At 38.0% G+C, this 25,914-nt stretch overlaps 1 protein-coding gene across 1 annotated transcript in view; it reads right to left on the minus strand.

The window, feature by feature from the left end:
* PPARG (peroxisome proliferator activated receptor gamma) overlaps positions 1–25,914 on the minus strand; it is a 131,969-nt gene that overhangs the window by 34,905 nt on the left and 71,150 nt on the right. Inside the window, exons 3-5 of the mRNA XM_082639406.1 lie at positions 15,389–15,616; positions 13,850–14,019; positions 185–323 (exon numbers count right to left, since the gene is read on the minus strand). Coding sequence (XP_082495532.1) covers positions 185–323; positions 13,850–14,019; positions 15,389–15,608 — 529 coding nt within the window. The 5' untranslated portion in view covers positions 15,609–15,616. The remainder of the gene's footprint in view (positions 1–184; positions 324–13,849; positions 14,020–15,388; positions 15,617–25,914) is intronic.

Below are 25,914 nucleotides of genomic sequence, written 5' to 3' on the forward strand. Positions count from 1 at the left end.
AAGGATTCACATTTAAAGCTGAAAAATTCTGACCTGATTGAGAAACGTTTTATCAACGTGCAGTATTCTGAAATCTGGCAATCTGTGGAAAAACTGTACACGTTTTCAGCAGCGGCCCTCATGTCTACTGATCTGGCAGCCACAATGAGAATAATAAAGTAGGTGGGACTAAGGGTTCACTTACCATTATGAGACATCCCCACAGCAAGGCACTTCTGAAACCGACAGTACTGACATTTATTTCTACTTTTTTTGTGGATCCGACAGTTAAGATCACACCTATCATAAATAAGCTTCAATCTGATTGTCCTCCGGAAGAAACCCTGCAAAGGGATATGGAAAAAAAGGAAGCAAATTTTGAGTGCTTGTGACAATGGCTAAAGGTACGCTAGCCTGGGTATCAGAGGCTAAGGTAGGTTCTTGACACATTCTGTCACTGGTGACTTTAGATAAATCACTTAATCTCTCTCAGTTTTCTCTGCTATAATATAAAGAACCAGAGGATCTCCAGTATCCTTTTTTTAGCTCTTAGACAGTGACCACAACCCACTGATGTCATTGAATGCATCTTGGCTCTACATCTGGATTTCAGCAAGCTCTAAGAAGTGCTCTGGATTTAATGTAATGCAAATAAAACACCATGTAATCAGTTCAGTCTCTCTGTAAATCATTCCAACAGCATGCCCCAGCCTTATAATTGTGCTAAGCAGTTTGGCAAAGTTATAGTCATTTCATTCTAAAACATGAGCAGGGCCAATAAAAATCCACATGTGGATAATTTTTTGGAATTCTCTATGTTGCATAATTTCCTACAGAATTGGTTTCATTTATTTATGCATTTGAAAGAGTGCTCCATAATCGTTGTAGCCTACAAACAAGAAGAGATAACAGAAAATAACATGAGAAGTAATACATAAATCCTCAGAAAATTGACAGCTATCTCAAAATAGCAAATATGTCCATTTGAGGCTAACTGAATTCTGTTACATTTACATATTTTTGAAAGACCTGAAAAAAAATTCTAATGAGAAACATTTTCTTACTCCATTTTTTTTGGTTGTTGTTCAGAATATTCCTACTCATTTCTATTGTGCTCATCTTCATGAAACTCACTTCTTAATTCTTTCAAATTTATCTGGCCCTGTTTGATACAAAAAGCACTGAATTAGGACTGACTCTACCACTGACATGCATTTTGACTTTCTCCAGATTTCTACCTTGAACTCTAGACAAGTATGTTCAGCTGCTTACTTGACATCTTCACTTGGAAATCTAACACCATCTCTAACCCAGCAGGTCCAACTGTGAAGTCCTAACCATACCCTGCAAGCTTATTTCACTGCAGCTCTCTCCATCTCAGCTGATACAACTCCATCCTTGAAGTCATTCTCAACTTCTTTTTCTCATGAGGAAAGCTCTTGCTCTAAATACACAATTGCCTGTTTCCCTCACTGCCTTCAAGTTGTGCTAACACCTTGACTTCTCAATGAGGCTTATCTACCTTATTTCATACTGTGGCCTGTCCCTGTCCCCACCTCTCCTGGCAGTTCTTGTTCTCCTTTACTCTGTTCTTCTTTTTTCCCAATAGACTTTATAACTTCCTAACATACCATATAATTTACTTATTATATTTATGTTTATTTTCTGCTCTTCCCCTACTGTCCAACTAAAATTGTGAGCTCCCTGGGAGAAGGGATGGTCTCTTATGCCCCTAGATGTAACCCAAACTCCAACAACAGTGCTACATTAAAATCTGTTGAGTAAATATGTGTGTCATTTAACTTCCTTTCTAGGCCATCTCTGATATTTTGTGATTCTAAACTATGACTGAGATATTACAAGTCCACTGGCATACTCCTTTCCTTTCAGTTTTTGTTGCTATCTTATTAAAGGTAATAATTACAAACATGTAGGAAATACATGTAACTATAAAACATAATAAGACAATTATCACACATGAGCCCACTGTTCAACCCAAGATTTAAAATCATAACCAGCCACTTGCATGCACTTATGAGTTCTTCCCTTATCCAACTCCTGCCTCTGTGGCCTCTGGACAATATAATCATTATCCCCAATTTTGAGTTTATCATTTCCTTGACCTTTAAGAAAATATAGTTTTATCACACAATCTATAAAATTAAATAATACATTGCTTAGGTATGCTAGTTTGGGGGCTTTATTAACTAGTATCATACTATATACAGGTATTTCAAATATATTCCCCTCTCTATGACTTGCGATCCTTGAAGTTTACTATTTCACTCTTTTTTTTTTTTAACTTGTAAACCTTTTCATTTTGCTCTCATTCTTGAAAGATCACAGGGTACTCAGTTTTTCCTCTTAACACTCTGAATTCCATTGTCCCTGTGCTTTCATTGTTCCTGTTGAGATGTCTGTTGTCAATTGACTTTGGTTGCATTTATATATTCTCTTTGTTTTCCATATTCTGCAGTTTTACTGCAGTGTGTCTAGCCATGGATTTCTTTCATTTATCTTCTTGCACATGGTTTCTGCATCATGGTTTCACTTGTTCATCAGCTCTGGTACTCCAATTAGTTAAGTGTTAGAATTTCTTTTCAATCCTTCAATATTTCCCAACTTCTCTTTTATATTTTTCACCTTCTTACCATTAATTACTTATTAATGTTGATCATGAAGGTAAACATCAGAACAGCCAAATAAGATGACAAAAATATATAATTACAATGGCAAAAGTAAGTAAAAGCAAACTTTTCTCACCAGAGTTCATCAGTAAGAAGAGTTCTGTACATTACTCTACTATTCATCACTAAAGAAGACATATTTTTAATATTCAAAGATCCTATGAATACTTAAAGAACTAAAAGAGGCTTCAAATTCTAGCAGATTCTGGGTAGGACATATTCTTTAAGACACTGTTGGTCTCATTCTTAGTCATTTCTTTGCGTATATCTTTCAGTTCAGTAATCCTTTCTTCTCCTGTTTCTAGTACGCTATTTAACCCTTGCATTGAATTTTTATTTCAATGGTTGTATTTTTCACTTTTAGAAGCTTCACCTGTTTTCAAAACTGTTGGTCAGATAGTCTATTATTGCTCATTCATTGCTATGATTCTGCCCTCTATCTTTGAACAATTCATACACAGCTGTTGTACATTCTGTATCAGGCAATTCCAATATCTGCTTTCCTTGGGTAGGGGTGGAGAGGTCTAAGTCTGCTTTTTTATTTGTTTACTTCTGGTGAACGTCATCAAGTTGATTGCCTACTTATGTGTTTGCTGACATTTTATTTTGAACTCATTTCTTGACCTTAAACTGTGAGAATCCTACAGGGTCTAAATTGGGAATTCTTTCCTCCAAAGAGAATTTAAAGATCCTTCTGTTGAAAGCCAGGAGTGCCACTGGCTTATGACTATTTCAGACTCTCTTGAGAATTGTGGCTCAACTCAGAAGCCCCAGACTCAGCTTCTCCTCACTGACAGCTCAGAATACTGACATAGGCATCTACCTGTAGGGCAATGCTGCACCTCAGTATTTCTATGGGCGTCTATCATGAGGAAACTCTGCCCTGCCCCTCCAAGTATGCCTGCAGCTACATCTCAAGACCTAGGATTTTGTTTGTTTGTTTGTTTTGTTATTAATGTTTTGGAGAGTTTTCCCTACCTCTTGTGAGATCACTAATATCTCAAACGGTATGTCCTATGTAGGGTATGCTGGAAAGTTAAGCCTCTTTAATTCTCAAAGGGTTATAAGAAGCTTTGAATATTTAAAAGCCATTTTTCCCCCAATGATTCATACAAGGCTAAAGTACAGAACTGTTGTCACTGATAAATATTGGTGAGAAGTTTTGTTTTGATTTTTGCCATCGTGACCATATATATTTTATGATATCCTTGACTGCTTCTCTGATGTTCACTGTTAAAACCTAATATTAGTGGTTGAAAATGCTGCTTGGCTAGCTGACAGGTCCCAGAGTACTCACCTATTTGGCATGGTTGGAGAGGAAGGCTTTTTAATGTGAGAACTATGTTTTTTAAGCTTAACCCTTATAATGTAATTTTTTGTTTTGACTCCTATGATGTCTTTCAAAGTGTATCACATTCTTTTTGTAATGATTCCAGTGTTGAAGGGTAATCACTCTGTATGTCATTTACGTACTGACTATGCACCTAAAATCTTGAACTAAATATATACAGACTCCAGCACAACCTTGGAATTTACTTTTACTTTTCTTTTAAGACTAAGTTCATGATAACCAACTGTTTTCTTGCAATTTGACTCTTTCAAGAAACCTAGAGAGGAAGATACAAGCCTCTCAGTGTTTCTTCTGTAAAATTATTTCTTGACTTGAAGGATGAAGCAGGCTTCTCAAAAGTTTCTTCATATTGCCAATAAAGAAACACTCTCTAACAACACTCTTTTTTATTGTGTCAGTGTCCATAAAATGATGTGCAATTTCAACAGCTCACAGTTCTGATTATCATGAAGTCTGTGAACTGGTGTGATGGAGATGCATCAGTCACCATTTCAGAAAATGGTTTTGTGTATATTTTTATTATAAAGTCTTCATATTTGCTTGTGAGAATGTAATGCCCATTTTTTGTTTTTTCTGCTTTAAAAAATATTTCTCCAACTGCTCCTTCATTGCTTTACAAGTAACAAAACTTCAGGTGCAATGAGACCTAAGAGTGGTACTGTTAAGTTTACAATGAGATTAAACGCCCTGTGTTGGACCTGCATTCAGCTTTATCATGAAATGGTATGGCCCACAGAGGGTGAATCAACGAGCTGCCACTGGCACATGGGAATATACTAAAAACTCTTTCTGAGGTAGGATACAAAAAATACATAGAAATACAAAAACAGATTACACTATATTGTATGGTAGATTGTGCTTCCTTATGCCTTTAGCTAAGTCTATGGCTCTAAAATGATCTTTCACTAAAGGCACAAAAATATGATGAAAACCTACTAGAGAAAAAAATAAGTGTCCAATTTGTAAGCAATAAATGCCAGCTTTGCAAGCTGTAGAGTTTATTAGTCTTTCAGTAGCTACAGGTTATACATTACCTAAATCTGTAATGTTAATAACCAAATACTCCATCACTGTTTCCCTGTAATCCAAACCCAATCTTTTTATTCCTATCTGAATTTTGGCAAGGATCACCAACATAAACCTGTTCCACTGGCATTGTAAAGCTGTTTAAGAAGACTTACTGACAATTATCTTAAGGATTATAACTATTTTTTGCAATCCATAAATTAGGTTGCAGGTTTGTGGTCAACTGTATTTTAATTATGGGTATATCCCACATTCTACTGAAATAACAAATGTTAAATTGCCAAAGCACCTTTCAGAAAATACATACAGGTGAGTGTAACACATGTGTTAATTTCATTTTCACTGAGTATTGTTGATGAGCTAAGGTGATATCTTTGATTACTGACGGCCACTGGTCTAACTTAGCTGCATTCAGAGGGTGGCAGCAATTTTGTTTAACTCCATAGGACGCGCAGGCTCAGTGGCCATGGCTCATGGGCCCAGCCACTCCGCGGAATGTGGGATCTTCCCGGACCGGGGCACGAACCCGTGTCCCCTGCATCAGCAGGTGGACTCTCAACCACTGCACCATCAGGGAAGCCCATACCCCTTTACTCTTGTACAAATTGTTGAGGTTTCCAAAGAGCTTTTGTTTATGTGGGCTATACCTATTAGCATTGATCAGACTAGAAATAAAACCTGAGAAATTACTATGTACAAGAACACACAGGCCACATTCCATCAGGCATCAGAACTATGCTAACATTCCATGTCATGTAGTTTCTAGAACACTCCACTTACACTCCTGAGAGAATGAGAATGAAAAAGGTAAATAACAACTTATTATTATTATGAAAATAGCGTCAACCTCATGGGTGTCTTGAAAGGATCTTAGGGACCCCATTCCCAGACCACAATTTGAGAACTGATGACTTATACTTGGAGAAGCCAAATTACATTATTCCTCTAACATTTTTCTTGTTCTTATCTTTAAAATGACCAGGATATCCAACGATAGCATAACCTTCCTTGCATTTTAGTCTAGGAAGTCTGTAATCCATATTTTGGATGGTTTCCAAGTTACTGCAGGTTACTTTACAATACTGTTAATTTTTTTCTACTGCTTTTCTTTATTTGTTTATCTCTGGTAGGTGAAGGACTCCCCTAGATTCGTCAGGTTCTAAGTGTTTATTCTCCATTTTTGCCTTAGAACATTTCTGTTTGTAACTCGAGGGCACTTGGGTTTTCTCCTCCCTGTTTTCTTTTTGCTACTTTTCCTCTTTGCTTTCTTTTACCTTCTAAGTTTTTATGCCCTCAGAACTTAGCTTCTTACAATATTTGTCTTTCAGTTTTTAGCTATTCTCAGAAATGTTAAAACTCTCTACAGGCAGAAGCAAGAAGAACAACAATCCTGCAGCCTGTGGAACAAAAACCACATTCACAGAAAGATAGACAAGATGAAAAGGCAGAGGGCTATGTAACAGATGAAGGAACAAGATAAAACCCCAGAAAAACAACTAAATGAAGTGGAGATAGACAACCTTCCAGAAAAAGAATTCAGAATAATGATAGTGAAGATGATCCAGGACCTCGGAAAAAGAATGGAGGCAAAGATCGAGAAAATGCAAGAAATGTTTAACAAAGACCTAGAAGAATTAAAGAACAAACAAACACAGATGAACAATACAATAACTGAAATGAAAAATACACTAGAAGGAATCAATAGCAGAATAACTGAGGCAGAAGAACTGATAAGTGACCTGGAAGACAGAATGGTGGAATTCACTGCTGCAGAACAGAATAAAGAAAAAAGAATGAAAAGAAATGAAGGCAGCCTAAGAGACACCTCTGGGACAACATTAAACGCAACAACATTCACATTTTAGGGGTCCCAGAAGGAGAAGAGAGAGAGAAAGGACCTGAGAAAATATCTGAAGTGATTATACTCGAAAACTTCCCTAACATGGGAAAGGAAATAGCCACCCAAGTCCAGGAAGCACAGAGAGTCCCATACAGGATAAACCCAAGGAGAAACATGCAGAGACACATAGTAATAAAATTGGCAAAAGTCAAAGACAAAGAAAAATTATTGAAAGCAGCAAGGGAAAAACAACAAATAACATACAAGGGAACTCCCATAAGGTTAACAGCTGATTTCTCAGCAGAAATGCTACAAGCCAGAAGGGAGTGGCATGATATACTTAAAGTGATGAAAGGAAAGAACCTACAACCAAGATTACTCTACCCGGCAAGGATCTCATTCAGATTCGATGGAGAAATCAAAAGCTTTACAGACAAGCAAGAGCTAAGAGAATTCAGCACCACCGAACCAGCTCTACAACAAATGCTAAAGGAACTTCTCTAAGTGGGAAACAGAAGAGAAGAAAAGGACCTACAAAAACAAACCCAAAACAATTAAGAAAATGGTCATAGGAACATACATATCAATAATTACCTTAAACGTGAATGGATTAAATGCTCCAACCAAAAGACACAGGCTTGCTGAATGGATACAAAAACAAGACCTATATATATGCTGTCTACAAGAGACCCACTTCAGACCTAGGGACACATACAGACTGAATGTGAAGGAATGGAAAAACGTACTCCATGCAAATGGAAATCAAAAGAAAGCTGGAATAGAAATACTCCTATCAGATAAAATAGACTTTAAAATAAAGAATGTTACAAGAGACAGGAAGGACACTACATAATGACCAAGGGATCAATCCAAGAAGAAGATATAACTATTCTAAATATAGGAGCACCTCAATACATAAGGCAACTGCTAACAGCTATAAAAGAGGAAATCGACAGTAACACAACAATAGTGGGGGGTTTTAACACCTCACTTACACCAATGGTCAGAGATCATCCAAAATGAAAATAAATAAGGAAACAGAAGCTTTAAATGACACAATAGACCAGATAGATTTAATTGATATTTATAGGACATTCCATCCAAAAACAGCAGATTACACCTCTCAAGTGCACATGGAACATTCTCCAGGATAGATCACATCTTGGGTCACAAATCAATCCTCAGTAAATTTAAGAAAATTGAAATCATATCAATCATCTTTTCTGATCACAGTGCTATGAGATTAGAAATGAATTACAGGGGAAAAAAACGTAAAAAACACAAACACATGGAGGCTAAACAATACGTTACTAAATAACCAAGAGATCACTGAAGAAATCAAAAAATACCTAGAGACAAATGACAATGAAAACATGATGATCCAAAACCTATGGGATGCAGCAAAAGCAGTTCTAAGAGGGAATTTTATAGCTATACAAGCCTACCTCAAGAAACAAGAAAAATCTCAAATAAACAATCTAACCTTACACGTGAAGGAACTAGAGAAAGAAGAACAAACAAAACCCAAAGTTAGCAGAAGGAAAGAAATCATAAAGATCAGAGCAGAAATAAATGAAATACAAACAAAGAATACAATAGCAAAGATCAATAAAACTAAAAGCTGGTTCTTTAAGCAGATAAACAAAATTGATAAACCATTAGCCAGACTCATCAAGAAAAAGAGGGAGAGGACTCAGATCAATAAAATTGGAAATGAAAAAGGAAAAGTTACAACAGACACCGCAGAAATACAAAGCATCCTAAGAGACTACTACAAGCAACTCTATGCCAATAAAATAGACAACCTGGAAGAAATGGACAAATTCTTAGAAAGGTATAACCTTCCAAGACTGAACCAGGAAGAAATAGAAAATATGAACAGACAAATCACAAGTAATGAAATTGAAACTGTGATTTAAAATCTTCCAACAAACAAAAGTCCAGGACCAGATGGCTTCACAGGTGAATTCTACCAAACATTTAGAGAAGAGCTAATGCCCATCCTTCTCAAACTCTTCCAACAAATTGCAGAGGAAGGAACACTCCCAAACTCATTCTATGAGGCCACCATCACCCTGATACCAAAACCAGACAAAGATACTACAAAAAAAGAAAATTACAGACCAATATCACTGATGAACATAGATGCAAAAATCCTCAACAAAATACTAGCAAACAGAATCCAACAACACATTAAAAGGATCATACAAGATGATCAAGTGGGATTTATCCCAGGGATGCAAGGATTCTTCAATATACACAAATCAATCAATATGATACACCACATTAACAAATTAAGGAATAAAAACCATATGATCATCTCAATAGATGCAGAAAAAGCTTTTACAAAACTCAACACCCATTTATGATAAAAACTCTCCAGAAAGTGGGCAAAGAGGGAACCTACCTCAACATAATAAAGGCCATATATGACAAACCCACAGCAAACATCATTCTCAATGGTGAAAAATGAAAGCATTTCCTCTAAGATCAGGAACAAGACAAAGATGTCCACTCTCACCACTATTATTCAACATAGTTTTGGAAGTCCTAGCCATGGCAATCAGAGAAGAAAAAGAAATAAAAGGAATACAACTTGGAAAAGAAGAAGTAAAACTGCCACTGTTTGCAGATGACATGATACTATACATAGAGAATCCTAAAAATGCCACCAGAAAACTACTAGAGCTAATCAATGAATTTGGTAAAGTTACAGGATACAAAATTAATGCACAGAAATCTCTTGCATTCCTATACACTAATGATGAAAAATCTGAAAGAGAAATTAAGGAAACACTCCCTTATACCACTGTAACAAAAAGAATAAAATACCTAGGAATAAACCTACTTAGGGAGACAAAAGACCTGTATGCAGAAAACTATAAGACACTAATGAAAGAAATTAAAGATGATACCAACAGATGGAGAGATATACCATGTTCTTGGATTGGAAGGATCAATATTGTGAAAATGACTATACTATCCAAAGCAATCTACAGATTCAATGCAATCCCTATCAAATTACCAATGGCATTTTTCACAGAACTAGAACAAAAAATCTTAAAATTTGTATGGAGACACAAAAGACCCTGAATAGCCAAAGCAGTCTTGAGGGAAAAAATCAGAGCTGGAAGAATTAGACTCCCTGACTTCAGACTATACTACAACGCTACAGTAATGAAGACAATATGGTACTGGCACAAAAACAGAAACACAGATCAATGGAACAAGATAGAAAGCCCAGAGATAAACCCAGGCACCTATGGTCAACTAATCTATGACAAAGGAGGCAAGGATATACAATGGAGAAAAGACAGTCTCTTCAATAAGTGGTGCTGGGCAAACTGGACAGCTACATGTAAAAGAATGAAATCAGAACACTCCCTAACACCATACACAAAAAGAAACTCAAAATGGATTCGAGACCTAAATGTAAGACCGGACACTATAAAACTCTTAGAGGAAAACATAGGAAGAACACTCTTTGACATAAATCACAGCAAGATCTTTTTTTTTTTTTTTTTTTTTTTGCGGTACGCGGGCCTCTCACTATTGTGGCCTCTCCCGTTGCGGAGCACAGGCTCTGGACGCGCAGGCTCGGCGGCCATGGCTCACAGGCCCAGCCGCTCTGCGGCATGTGGGATCTTCCTGGACCAGGGCAGGAGCCCGTGTCCCTTGCATCGGCGGGCGGACTCTCAACCAGTGCGCGACCAGGGAATCCCACAGCAAGATCTTTTTTGATCCACCTCATAGAGTAATGGAGATAAAACCAAAAATAAACAAATGGGACTTAATGAAACTTAAAAGCTTTTGCACAGAAAAGGAAACCATAAACAAGACGAAAAGACAACCCTCAGAATGGGAGAAAATATTTGCAAACGAATCAACAGACAAAGGGTTAATCTCCAAAATATATAAACAGCTCATGCAGCTCAATATTAAAGAAACAAACAACCCAATCCAAAAATGGGCAGAAGACCTAAATAGACATTTTTCCAAAGAAGACATACAGATGGCTAAGAAGCACATGAAAAGCTGCTCAACATCACTAATTATTAGAGAAATGCAAATCAAAACTACAGTGAGGCATCACCTCACACCAGTTAGAATGGGCATCATCAGAAAATGTACAAACAACAAATGCTGGAGAGGGTGTGGAGAAAAGGGAACCCTCTTGCACTGTTGGTGGGAATGTAAATTGATACAGCCACTATGGAGAACAGTATGGAGGTTCTTTAAAAAACTAAAAATAGAATTGCCATATGATCCAGCAATCCCACTACTGGGCATATACCCAGAAAAAACCATAATTCAAAAAGACACATGCACCCCAATGTGCATTGCAGCACTATTTACAATAGCCAGGACATGGAAGCAACCTAAATGTCCATCGACAGACGAATGGATAAAGAAGATGTGGTACATATATACAATGGAATATTACTCAGCCATAAAAAGGAACGAAATTGGGTCATTTGTTGAGACGTGGATGGATGTAGAGACTGTCATACAGAGTGAAGTAAGTCAGAAAGAGAAAAACAAATATCGTATATTAACGCATGTAGGTGGAACCTAGAAAAATGGTACAGATGAACCGGTTTGCAGGGCAGAAGTTGAGACACAGATGTAGAGAACAAACGTATGGACACTAAGGTGGGAAAGCCACGGGGGGATGGTGGTGGTGGTGTGATGAATTGGGCGATTGGTAATGACATGTATACACTGATGTGTATAAAATTGATGACTAATAAGAACCTACTGTATAAAAAAATAAAATTAAAGTTAAAAAATTAAAAAAAAATTTCAGAAAGAAAAAAAAAACCTCTCTACAAATATCTGATGAATAGAATCACAGTGAAACTATTTGTTTAAGCCTTCTAGTTTTCTAAGTGTTTTACCAGCCCATAAAAATAATAATTTATTGTGGAAACTTAACCAACCAGACTTTTATTTATTTATCAGCATAAATTACCGAGATGACCAAAAGTGAATGATTTCTTTGGGTATTTCTCAGAATTTAGCCACAATTTACTCAAAATTATATAAATCTAACTCAACAAAATGACATGTTCTTACTACTCCTTGGGAACATAATGATTTCATATAAGATCACAGATATTTTAGTTTGGTTTCAATCACAGAATGAATGGGTTTTCGTGTTTTAAACGAAAGCCATCTCTTGCCAGTAGTATTTCAAGGAGTCATTTTGGAATTTTAGAACTTAGAGATGAATAAGAAGCCCTTGGGGAGCTAATCTAACCAAGTTGTTTTACACACGAGGTGTCTGAGGGCTGAAGTGCTCATGTGATTGGTTAGGGAACTTGGGCAAGTGGCCAGGTGACCACTAGCTTGTCTCTTTCACTTTATTAAGTTGCCTTCGGAGTAATAAACTATTGGACTGAAGAGGTTTTAGAGATCATCTAATTCAACACCATCATTTTATAGATGTGAAAACTTAGGCAGAATATGGTTTAAAAATGATAATATGCAAAAGCATCTTGCACAATATCTGGCGCATAGTAGAAATTCAGTAAATATTAACTTCCTTTTTTGGTCCATGGTCCAGTTAGGAACCCAGATATTCTAACACCTACCTAACTGCTGTCATATATCTTTATTCTGAACAAAAAGGCCCAACTGAGGATTGAATCTCATCTTACCTTTTATAAGCAGCATTATTTTATAAGGTAAGTATTTATGAATAATTTATTCTGAGCCCTGGAGTATATAATAAGTACTATTCGATTACTATTTTATTCATTGAGCCTATTAGAATTAATTCTTTTAAAAGACTAACTACATTTTAAAATATGAGTAGAGGGACTTCCCTGGTGGCGCAGTGGTTAAGAATCAGCCTGCCAATGCATAGGACACAGGTTCGAGCCCTGGCCCAGGAAGATCCCACATGCCGTGGAGCAGCTAAGCCCGTGTGCCACAACTACGGAGCCTGTGCTCTAGAGCCCGTGAGCCACAATTACTGAGTCTGCGTGCCTCAACTACTGAAGCCTGCGCGCCTAGAACCCTGTGCTCCGCAACAAGAGAAGCCACCACAGTGAGAAGCCCACGCAATACAATGAAGAGCAGCCCCCGCTCACCACAACTAAAGAAAGCCCGCGCACAGCAATGAAGACACAATGCAGCCAAGTAAATAAATTAATTAATTAAATAAATTTAAAAAATAAAAATAAAATAAAATATGAGTAGATTAACATTTTCTTAATAATTGGGCAGAATATTACTAAATTAACTTTCCAAAATACCCTTTTTCACAAAGAAAAGAGGTGAGGAGAAAGAGTACCTCCTCTCCAAAATAGTTACATCGCTTTGCCTGCTCATAACACATAGCTCAAACTGATGCTGGAATAAGAAAGCACAGAGCATTGGTTTAGGAGTCATAAGATATATGTTCTGGTCCTGGCTCTGCCACTTACTGATGGATGACGATGGGCAAGTCTCACTGATTCATGATTTCTACACCTGTAAAGTGGCCATAAATAAGCTTGACTTTATAGGACCGTGCTAAGGCTCAAATGAAGATTATCTATCTATCTGTCTATCTATTTATCGGGTCTTACATACACAGACTATTCCATGGTATAGTGAAAAACAATAATAGAATATTCAGGAAATCCGGGTACTGGTCTGGGTCAGCTCATCACTGTCTTTCCATGATACCTTGAACAAGTGACTTTTTTTTTTTTTTTTTAAATCTGCAAAATGCAAGGTTCAAATTAGATGGTGCTGCATAGGACCACTTTGGAAAAAGGGAAGTGAGGCAAAGCAGCCTTGCTTTGAACAATTTTCTTAGGTTTTCAAGTATTATATCATTTGAAGAATGGGTTTTACCAAAATATTTAAAACCTTGACAATGTTACCTCAGTTCTTTGCCATCTGTTTGCAACAGGAAATGACATAATAGGTACATTTTCAGCAAATTATTTCAAAAAAGAAAAAAATTTTTTTTACCTTGCATCCTTCACAAGCATGAACTCCATAGTGGAACCCTGAAGCTTTATCCCCACAGACACGGCATTCAATTGCCATGAGGGAGTTGGAAGGCTCTTCGTGAGGCTTATTGTACAGCTGAGTCTTTTCAGAATAGTAAGGTGGGGATGCAGGCTCCACTTTGATTGCACCTGTGTATAGAAAAACATGAGCAGGTAATTATCACATGAAAAACTGCTCAACAAGCAACAGGGCAAGTCACTATAGTACACCTTACTGCCATTATTTTATTATTTAAGTTAGATGAACTATGGAACATGAAAAATACACAGGAAAAAGTAGGCTTTGTAATCAAAGGCAAGTCGCAACACCTCTGAGCCCCACCTGTGAAAAAAATGGGGTTAACTTTGTGGTTAACTTTTAACTTTGTGGTTCTATGACTGTCTAATACCTCGTAATACTAAAGCTCTAACAGGCAACATATGGTATTTGAGATCATTAAGGTTATTTTGCTACGTAATGTGCTGTATTTGGCATTCGTGACAATATTAAATTATACATTTTAATTTAAATGTTGCATTTTAGAAGTGTTTTAAAACCACTCTTGCAAAGGAAACAGAAGGAACACTGCCATGAAAAGGTATGGTAAGCCCAGCTTGAAGGTACATGAAAAATAAGAGACCAGGTTCCCATCAATGTTGAGTCAGAAAAGATGGTTTGTAAAATGATCTCTGATAGAGAGAGGCACTATGGAAGGCAAGCACTATCTTTCCGTTGGTCAGGATCAGGCCTGTTAAATTTTCATATCAGGCTCCAACTGAAAGCCACACCTATAAATATAACCAAGTATATCATTTATCTTAAAAAAAACAACTAGAACTACAGGAAGTTCTTACTTATTGTCAAGTAATGGCTGCAGTTACATGGTGGTGGCTTTGGAAACACAGCATATCAGCAAAGAGATAAAAATCAAGGAAAGAGCATCACAGAAATTTAATCTTGAAAAGTGCAGTTTTAGTTTTTCTTGAGTCTGATGGCTTGATGTGAATTGCGTTAATGGCATGGAGATTTATCAACAGCCTACAATGTCAACATTTAAATTTGTGCTGAAAAATAGGTTTCACTGTAAGCTGTTCAAACTGCAGAATTAGTAAAGATGCAATAGTGATTTAGAGATAAGTTATAAAAAGTGACAAAATGTTCCTTATCTACTTACAAGTGGAAAAAAGAATTCAAAGTTTGGGGGGGATAGACTCTTAGCCTGAGATGCACCTGGCAAGGTAATCATGCTGGAAAATGTCCCTGAGAAGGAAAGAAGAAAAGAAAGAAAGGAGGCAGGAAGGAAGGAAGGGGCAGAGAAAGATGATCTGGGGTGTTCACACACTACCTTCGCTTTTGGTCAATTATAAATGCCCACTACTTCATGGATAAATGGGTGAATAAATGAATGGTAAACGGCTTCACTATAGGCTTTAGTCTCTGGAGCATTTACCCCAGTGTGAATGAGAGATTAGTCCAATTCTAGTCTCAGTAGTCTGAAAAGTGAAATAAACCTCATACTTTGGTACTCTTGGAGTTTCAGGTCATACTTATAATCCGCAACCATTGGGTCAGCTCTTGGGAACGGAATGTCTTCATAGTGTGGAGCAGAAATGCTGGAGAAATCAACGGTGGTGAAGGGCTTGATGTCAAAGGAGTGGGAGTGGTCGTCCATCACAGAAAGATCCACGGAGCTGATCCCAAAGTTGGTGGGCCAAAACGGCATCTCTGTGTCCACCATGGTAATTTCTGAAATGGAGAAAAGAATAGCTATGACGTTAGTCCTGGAGGACAGTGCCATCTTGTAAAGATCCACAGAAAGGGAACAAAGAGTCTTGGGTCAAGTGACGTCACCTAGGTGATCATGAGGAGAGAAGAGAACATAGCCACCTTCTTAGTGCCGGCCAGGCTGTTGAACTAATGGAGGGAAGTCACCCCTTACCTGGACATCACAGTTGAGGACCCTCTGATAGTGTCACGTGTACGGCACACCCATATCAATGTCCTACAAACAGCCCTGCTCTCATCAGAGCAGGATGACTTTCCTAAGGGTATCTGGGAATGGGCCTCTTGTTTTTTCCCAGCAAGCAGAGAGCTAAAGAATGTAGCTCTCAAAGGCTGACTCTTGCAAGAGGTTAAAGATTCCAGCTGTGGTCTTCATAAGAAAAACAAAGCGCCTTGAAAACACAAATAAGGAGACTAGTGCTGTGAATGTGCTTCAGTGGTTCCAAGAGGACTCATCAGGCACGGTTTGGGTTCACATGTCTGAATATCTACATGAATAAGTACCCAAACAACTTGAAGTTATCTGTGTTACAGTACAAACGCTACACTGGTGATATAGCTTAAAGGTCATACGGGGTCTCAATGACATCCAGAAAACAGTGTGTGCTCCTAATGACAGGGGCAGCCACTGAACAAATTTCATCTAAACCTACCTAACCCACGTCACTCCATTTACTTTGCCCATCTCCTCCGCATGCTTATTTTCTATTTCTCTATCCATTTTTCTTAGTATATATTACTTTCCTATCAAAATACACCTCTCTTGTCTCAACTGCAATATCCACAAAAGTGGGTTCATCAACTATTTCTCATCAGGCCTATTGCAAAGTTCTTCTGTAGACAAAGTAAAGGTTGACTGAGTTAAAGTTAGTGTGTATGCTTCTGTATGAATACTGGGAAATGAAAATAAGGATGCAAAAAACGTCTGGGTTGCAAGAAAAATTGTTTGCTCATCATTTTACTGGTTTATTTTTGTTTCACTTTTAACATATGACTTCAGTGACTGCCTGCCAACCAATGTCAGGCTTCTCAACACAGGAATCATATCCCTAGGGGTCATTTATTTTATTGAAAAGTTTCAGGGAAAATTTTAATGATAAAATAGTTATTTATGTGTAAACAAACAGAGCAAAAAATTCAGGTGATTTTAAAGATATACTATGAAACTCCTAAAAAAAAACTTTATACTTGTAGTACATTTCACGGCTAAAAGAACGCTATTAAAAAAAAAATAGACTATTTTAAAAGCAGCTTTAGGTTTACTTAAAAATTGAGCAGAAACTACAAAGTTCTCATATACCCTTTTCCCTTTCTCCCTCCCCCGCAAACCCTGAAACACAGAGTTTCCCCTATTATTAACATGCATTTCCCCTATTATTAACGCTTGCATTAGTGTGGTGTGCTTGCTGACAAAACTGATGAACCAAGAGTGATACAGTATGATGAACTAAAACCCACAGCTTACAGTAGAATCCATTCTCTGTGTTGTTCATTCCTTGGTTTTGACAAATGCGTAATGTCAAGTATCCACCATCACAGTAGCACACAGGATGGTTTCACTGCTCTAAACACCCGCCTTGCTCCACCTATTCATCCCTCCCCTCCTCCCCCGAGAACGCTGACTTTGTTGTCCTCTTCTACTAAGGGCAATTTTTGGTGGAAAAGCAGGGGAAGCACTGACCTACATCATAAATTGAAAAGTCTTTGCGTGGCATTCAAGGCCCTCCCTGACAGTCTGACTTACTTTTTCAGTGTCATTTTCCACTCGGGATCCCAGACCTCACCCCCATTCTCATCAGTCCTGTGCTTGGGCGCATCACACTGTGTGCCCAGGGCAGACACTCTGCACTGTCTAGTCCACTCATCTCTGTTCATGCTGCTTCCTGAAGCTGTTCATCCTCCCCCTGTCCCTCAGCACCACCCGTCACAATTCCCGTCTGTCTTTCCCACGGTAGTGGGGAATCCCACACTGGTCCAAATGCTACTTTCTCCATGAAACCTTCCACGAATTCTCCAACTTAAAAACACTCTCCATTCTCCGTGTTCCCACAGCACTGAGTACCTCTCTTTCCCTCTGGTATAATTATTTGGATAAATATCTCCGCTGTTAGATTTCCAGTTCTGGAGCAAAGGACAGGGTCTTATTATTCTGTTTTCCTTTTAGGCCTTATGCGTAGTTGTTGTTTACTAAATGCTTGCCAACTGAATGATCATATTTTATAGGGAAGGAAAGAACAAGTATTCATTTTTCTGTGAAAATGGAAAAAATAAAGATACTTTCTCAGTGGTTTAGTTTTGCTAAGACTTAAGCTCCCCAGAAAAGATGTAATCTTCAATATCATAAATAAAATACAGCTTAAGCTGTAACTCCTCCTCTCAACAACGTATACTCAGTTTTTCTCTTCTGATAATTGCAGGAGGAAGATTGGCGTACTGTAAACTTTTTTTCTACATAGAAAGGACAAAGTAAGAAAGAAGAACAGTTTGCCTCTTCATCTCTATGAAAACATATTATCCCAATACACACTTTCCTTCCCCTCTTTCCCTTCTCCCTGTCCTCTTACTCTGGGACATCTTGACCTAAACAATATTACTCCACAGGGGCCATGGTTACTGGGAGGCACAGTGGTTCCCTAGACATTTTATTTTGACTTAAAGATGGGGTCCAGGGAGCCTGCTTCTAATTTTGTCTCCAGAAAACATAAGCTACTGTTTCTGCCAAGCTGTAAGTTGAGTAGGTGTTTTTCGTTACTCCATGCAATTACTCATGAAAGAACAAATGAACAAAATGCTTGCATGGACAACAGACCTTCTCAGGGATAAGTAACAGTGTCTTAACTTTCCAGCTGGGTGACAGGAGTGCATTGCGTCAGGCACATCATTAATTTCACAGCCTTTGGTGTGTTTCAAGCAGGCAGGAGTCTTGAGGCAGACGCTGTGGGGAAGGACGTAGACGTGTGCCATTTATCTCAGACCTTCACCTTGGCTTTAAACTCTACAATACTCAACGAGCAGACTTCATGCCAAAGTACAATGTAGGTCAAACAAAAAGACGTATCATGCAAAAATACAGCAACTTCTGTCATCTGAGAGGCATCATTATTTGGGAGTATGGAAGTGGGTCAGAAAAGATGTTAAATGATAAAAATCAAGCACTAGAACTATACAGTTTACCTTTGGGGTTCTACGTTGTCCCTTATGAAAAGACAAGAAAAACTTCTGCTAGAAGGTCTGGGGAAGTGCTGCACCTCCTTAATAATGACATTAGCTAATACTAATAGAACCCTAAATCTCTGCTAAGTATTATACCAAACACAATGCTTGCACTGTCTCACTGAATGCTCACAATGGCCCTATGAGGCAGGTACACTTACAAATCCCCTTAAAGAAGAGGAAACTGAGGCACAGTTATGGAAATAACTTGCCTAAAACCACCCAGCTACTAAGGAGTACAGCTGGGTTATGAACCCAGATGGTCTAAAACTCCACAGCCCGCACACGTGACTTTCTAAACTTAATACTGATTAGAAAAACAAATCTCTTCCTGATGTTCTAGTTCTATATTAAATAACAATTAATTTCGAAGAACCTTCTCTGAACACCTATGATGTGCCAGGTACAGGGAGCTGGGGATGCACTATGAAGGGTAATTCTCAAATGGAGGCTTCATTGGAGAAACATGTTAAGCTGAACAAGAGTGGGTGCAGGAAAGAGCCTTTCCTACATGCCTAAAACTTACTAGCCTTGTTGGAAGTGACCTTAGAAAGACACTTAATCACCGATTTTTTTCAATCTCTTCTCATTTGTTTCAGTTCAAGGTCATGGTACTCATAAATATTATTCATCCAGCCCCTCCTTACTGATCTATTCAAATCACTTAGCAGTGTAAACTGACCTGTGAATTTCCTAATTCCTCTCCCATTACAAGAGCCGATATCCAGAGACAAAAATGACTCTGAAATGTCAGAGCAGAAAGGGCGTTTTGGAGATAATCTAAGCTCCTCATCTGGCAGTTGAAGAAAACCAGGCAAAGCGATGTGCTCAGGAGCTCAGGGCTAGAGGCCGAGTCCACGAGAGTCCAGGTTCTCTGTCTCCCGCCCCGGGCATCCTCCGCACTGCATTACGAAGTCGTTACCATGTGTAAATACGTTGAAAAGGGGACTTTTTAACCTATACCAATTTTCACAGATCCAGACTTCTTGGTCTTAACTAACACACAGGAATGACATCAAATTTATGAAGGAAAAACGTCTCATGCAAGGAGCCATTTACTGGTTGACAAATTAGAATAAAGAAATTGGTAGTAGAATTTGTTTCTAACAAAAGTAATAAACTCCGAATTCATCAAAAGGTTTAGGGAACAGTCTCATAAAGCGAGCATCGTATCTGTCCAAGTCTTTACATAATAAATACAGATGTATGTATTTTATTTGTTTGTTTGTTCGTTGCAGGTTGCTTTTCTGAACATTAACAACTGAAGATGGAGAGCTAGTAGCCAGTTAGAAGCCCGGGGTTTGAATCCCGACCTCTTTCTTGGCAATTTTGTGATTTCTTTATCCCTAATTATCCCCATCTGTAAATAATCATACTGCCGACCTCACAGAGTTGCTGTGAAGATTCAGTTAAATAATACATGTAAAGCATCCAGCATAGGGCCAGACAGTAAGTTCTCCATAAATGTAATTATTGGTAGTAGTGGTAACTTTTGTCACCAGAGTAACCAGAGTACTAGAATCATGTAAAAGGTAGGCTAAAAGCTCCCCAACGCTACCACTAGGGGACAGGAAAAGGAAGAAACAGCAGCAAAGTCCCATTGTTCAAACAGGATTACGCCTAAAACAGATGTCCTGTTTTAAAGGCCTCTGCAAAAGGAGAGTCCACAGCCTCTCTGGGTTACTCATTCCAATGCTAAATTGCTCTTCTGTAGCCAGGAAAGTCTATGTCTTATCTGGCATTTCCCCAACTGTGTTATACATATGTTAATGATGTTCCTTTTAAAATAATTAAAAAGAAAAAAATTTTGGTGGGCAAATAAACTTAGGAAATGCTAGGTGAAGCCAGTTTAAATGGGTCTACTGCAGGACTTCTTAGAATTATATGCTAATAATCCATGAGAATATACAAAAGAGAGGGGAGGATAGGGCATACAACGTTTGAGGAGTTTACCATCTGATGGAACAGAGTTTGTGAAATGATGGTCTAACCTATGTTGTTGGAGTTTGTACATTTTTCTTTCATTTTCTAAACATACAGTTATCATCCTCTGCATACTTGACCTTTACCACATGTACTTGAAAAGTTTTATTAAGTTATCCCTTAGGTTTTCTTTAACTTTAGAGTGACTAAGAGCAAGGATTTATGTTGGTTAAAACAACGAGAGAAAGGATTTCTAACTTAAACCACAGAGAAAGGAATCACTGTAAAGACTAATGCTCTTTTTACAGAGACTATCCTAAAAGCCTCCAGGCAGGAAAAAAAAAAAAAAAGTCCCCTAAAAAGGGTCAGGAATCAGAATGACACTGAACTGCTCAAGAGCAGCACCGGAAGCTAGAAAATCAACAGAGCAGTATTTTCAAAATTCAAAGAGGGCTTCCCTGGTGGCGCAGTGGTTGAGAGTCCACCTGCCGATGCAGGGGACACGGGTTCGTGCCCCGGTCCGGGAAGATCCCACATGCCGCGGAGCGGCTGGGCCCGTGAGCCATGGCCACTGAGCCTGCGCGTCCGGAGCCTGTGCTCCGCAGCGGGAGAGGCCACAGCAGTGAGAAGCCCGCGTACCAAAAAAAAAAATTCAAAGAAAAAAATTATTTCCAACTTAGAATTTTATATTCAGCCAAACCATCACTCAAGTGTAAGAGGAGAATAAAGACATTTTCAGAAATATAAGACCTCAAAAAAAAGTCACCTCCCATGTGTTTTTTCCTACACCAGAGTTCGACACCAGAACAAAAAGGAAACATGGGATCCAGGAAGCAAAGGATTGAGGCACAGGAGAGAGGTGGAAGGAAGACCCAGGACAAGAGATCCTGAGCAGAACCTGTTCCTTGAGAAAATGGATCGGAGGAGGGCGGTGGCCTCATGAGGTTCCCTGAGAAACCGCAATGCCTGAGACATGCAAATGCCCACTTTGAGGGAGAGTTTGAGAATGAACTAGTGACGGGTATGGAGAAAACGAACAACAAAAGTGAGTAATTACTAATTAAAAAAAAAAAGAATGATTAACTCCAGAAACACAAACAGCTATTCAGGGTCAGAAGTAAAACTGTAGGGCCTTCCCTGCTGGTCCAGTGGTAAAGAATCTGCCTTCCAATGCAGGGGACGTGAGTTTGATCCCCCAAACTAAGCCCGCGCCCCAACACGAGAGCCCGTGAGTCACAAGCTACAGAGCCCACGTACCCTGGAGCCTACACGCCACAACTAGAGAGAAGCCTGTGTGCTGCAATGAAGACCCAATGCACCCCAAAAAAAGTAAAACTGCAGTATACTGTCCAGCTCAATTGTAAGTGCACTTCCAAAATTACTGCGATGTAAACACAGACAACTAATTTCACCTAAAGTTACGAATAACCACACTGTGAGGGTGGGTTGCGGGAGAGAAGTGTACGTTTTGGGAAAGGGAGTGTGATGGCAAAGGGCTAAATTCTTATCTTCTGCAGCAGTAAGTCAGTGGGTAATGAACACAATTTTAAAAATAGCAGTATAAGCATGTTAAACATACAGCAGTAAAAACCAGGAGACATGTTTTAAAAAGTTAAAAATCATTGCCTCTGATAAGTGGGAACCAGGTGTAGGTTGAAGACTGCGGTTCTTCATTAAAAGCTGTGTACTATGATCTGACTTCTAAAACTGTGTACAAATATTACTTTGATAAAAGTAAAAATTAAGTTAAATATCTTTAAACTGCAGTATTTTCCCATGATTTCACCTAACAGAGGGAGTAAATATATTCCTTGCCTGTTTCCCAGTCCTCTTAAAAGGACTTATCATGCAATAACCTGGAAAAGTACAGAGAATTTTAATGTAGTTTCAAGTAAAATAAAGGAGTATCAGAAAATATTTTTGATACTTGATCAACAGATGACTGTCCTTGTGACTCAAGCATTTAAAAAATAAATTCTATCAAGTCATTTCTTTTCCTTCACTGGTATGATGAGTTTTAATCAGCAAAGGAAGAAAAAGACTCTGGACCCCATTAGCAGAAGTACAGTTTAATAGTAGCTAATTATTTTTAGGCAGTTATAGTATGACAGGCACTGTACGTCAGACCCATTACATATGTAATTTATAATTTGTTAATGTAAGTATAATTTAGAAATGTACATATAGTAATATAACTTACATATATAAGTAGTCCTATGGGTTGTAAACAATTATAATTACTACCCAATAGACTGAAAACATTAGACAGAAAGAGGTAAGTGATTTGCCCAATACAACTAATAGGTATTGGAACTGGGGTTTGAATTCTGTCACAGTTTCTCTGAACACAGAACCTCTTATTTTGGACACCAGGAATTAAGAAAAGGATTAAAATTCCTTAGTGTGGAATTTTAGTGGATTCCTTAGTGTGTCATTTGTTTCTTTAATATAAGAAAATATGTTTTCATTGTGTTGTCTACTTAGACTATATTACAAACCAAATCCAGTGCTTCTGTCCTGGTGATACTCCCATCGATAGCCTTGGCAGAGGTTGAAAGCATTCTAATACGTATCTTTATATGCACATTTCTTTATAAAAAGCCAGAAGGTCTCATAGCAAATTTCCAAATTCAGACCAACAAAGGGCATATGATCAGCTTTAGAGAAGTCCATGTTAGTTTATGCTTTCTAAAAATTCATTTTCTCTTGCATGGGCCACATCTTGTTTAGATAGCTTGCTTAATCCAGTCCTGAGGTATCAGGGGACAGGAAAGATGATAGGATCATGCCCTCATCCAGAATGATCGTTTCTTCCACTACCTTAGCTGGAGATTCAAGTCCTCTTTCTCATCATGGTCAAACTAGTTCAAGGTTGGTTCTTCTGCTAAAACCACCTTCGCATGTTTCTAAAAGGAGACTTACTAAAAACTAGTCAGGACTAAGGCTAAATCTGTTGAACAGTTACTCTGGTTTAGCTGAAACTCTAGCCTTGCCTAGCACACACCAGCAGCCAGAGAAGACTGGTACTTAGGTCAGAAAAAAGGAACTGGAATGTTTCCCCCTGGCCAGCTCCTTCTGCACAATTTGGTTTTGGTTTTGCAGTGACTGGGGAAGGAAAATGGGAGAGAGGAGACCGAATGGAAAGGAAAAAAATGCAAGGAATGCTCCACAAGTTTGTAGCTACTTAGAAAGGAGGGAGCCACCAAAGATCTGCCAAAGGACTGTTTCTCCTTGCTTTGTCCACCCGTCAACCACTGTAAGGGACCTCCTGCAACCAGGAAGAGATAGAGTGGGTAGGTGTTTTTAAAGAAAACTTTACTACTGAAGCATCTCTAATAGCTTGAAATTATGCTAGAGGGGAAAGCTGGCCTTACTCAGAGTTGTTTAGTCTGGCAAAGTGAGTGATACACTACGCTTCTGTTTACTCTTTTGTTTTCAATTTACTGTGCCAAGCACTCTTAATGAGAAGACAATGGTCTTAAGCTATACAAACTCTGAGAACAAAAGTGTCAAAACAGATGTAGCCAGATCACTTGTGGTTATGGGATGAAGTGCAGATTTTCACTAGCTATACTATATATTATCTTACAACATACTGCCATGTGATATTAAAATATTCTTAGTAAGCACTTTTCATTCTAAGTCCTCCTCCTGAGCCATTATAGCATTATCAAAAATATTATACATGAAAACATTTGATACAATACAACACTCATCCATGAGTTCAAAAAACCTCTTCATTAGGAAGGATGAGAAACTTCATTAATCTGATAAAGAACAGCTATTTAAAAAAGACAAAAACCCTAAAGTAGCCATCATACTTGACAGTGAAATATCTAAGCCTTCCTTCTGAGATCAGGAATGAGATAAGGATACTAGTTATCATCAACACTGGAGATCCTATCCAATCCAACAACAACAACAAAAAGACACAGAATTAGAAAAGTAGAAGTAAAACCAACATTACTCACAGATGAGATGATTGTATATATTTAAAAAAAACCCATTACAGTTAAAAGGAGAATTTAGCAAAGTTCCTGGATATAACGTTGATATTAAAAAATCAACTATATTTCTATAAGCCAGCAACAAACAGAAAATGACATTTTAAAATGATGTTTACAATAGCATCAAAACCATCAAACACCTAGGGAAAAAATCTAGCCAAATATGAGTACAATCTCTACGCTGAAAACTCAAAAGTATATTGAAAAAATATCTAAATAAATGAAGGGATATATCATGTTCATGGACTGGAAGGCTCAGTATTATAAAGCTGTCAATTCTCCACATTTATCTATAGATTCAGAATAATTCCAATCAAAATCCTAGCATTTTTGTCTGGAAACTGACATGCTGAGCCTAAAATTTATGTGGAAATTTAAAGGGCCAAGACTAGCCGAGACAATCTTGAAGAGAAGAAAAATGCTGGAGGACTTATATTACCAGATACCAGAACCAATGATAAAGCTACAGTCATTAAGACCAGATGTTGGTTGGTGCAAAGACAGAAAAATAGACCAATGCAACCAATGCAAGCCCAGAATCAATGCCACATGTAAATGGTCACCTAGTTTATGAAAAAATGTCACTGCAGTAGGGCAAGGATAATATTTTCAATAAGCAGAGTAGGTAAACTGGATATCCATATAGAGGAAAAAAAGGTTCAACCCCTACCTTATACCATACACAAAAATCAATTTCATGGGAACTGAAGATCTCAGTGTGAAATATTAAACAAGAGCGTTAAAAATAAAGACTAGGACAACGCCTTATCAACCTTGGAGGAGGCAAAGATTCATTCAACAGGATATAAAAAGCACTGACCATAAAAGAAAAATGTGATACACTGGACTATATTAGGATTAAAAACTGTTCATTAAGTGAATAAAAAAGCAACAGAGTGGGAGAAGGTATCTGCAATACACATATTTGACAAAGTTCATTTTAAAACTCATATCTAAAGTACCTGATATAAAAATAGGCAAAAGACTTGATCAGGTACTTTGCAAAAGAGGATAGCCAAATGGACAACAAATATTTTAAAAGGTGCTTAACTTTACAGTCATCAGAGAAAGGGAAATAAAAATTAGAAACAAAAATTACAAGATGATACCACCACTTAC

This window comes from Mesoplodon mirus (assembly GCF_964341445.2).
Source record: "Mesoplodon mirus genome assembly, chromosome: 12".
Lineage (NCBI taxonomy): Eukaryota > Metazoa > Chordata > Mammalia > Artiodactyla > Ziphiidae > Mesoplodon > Mesoplodon mirus.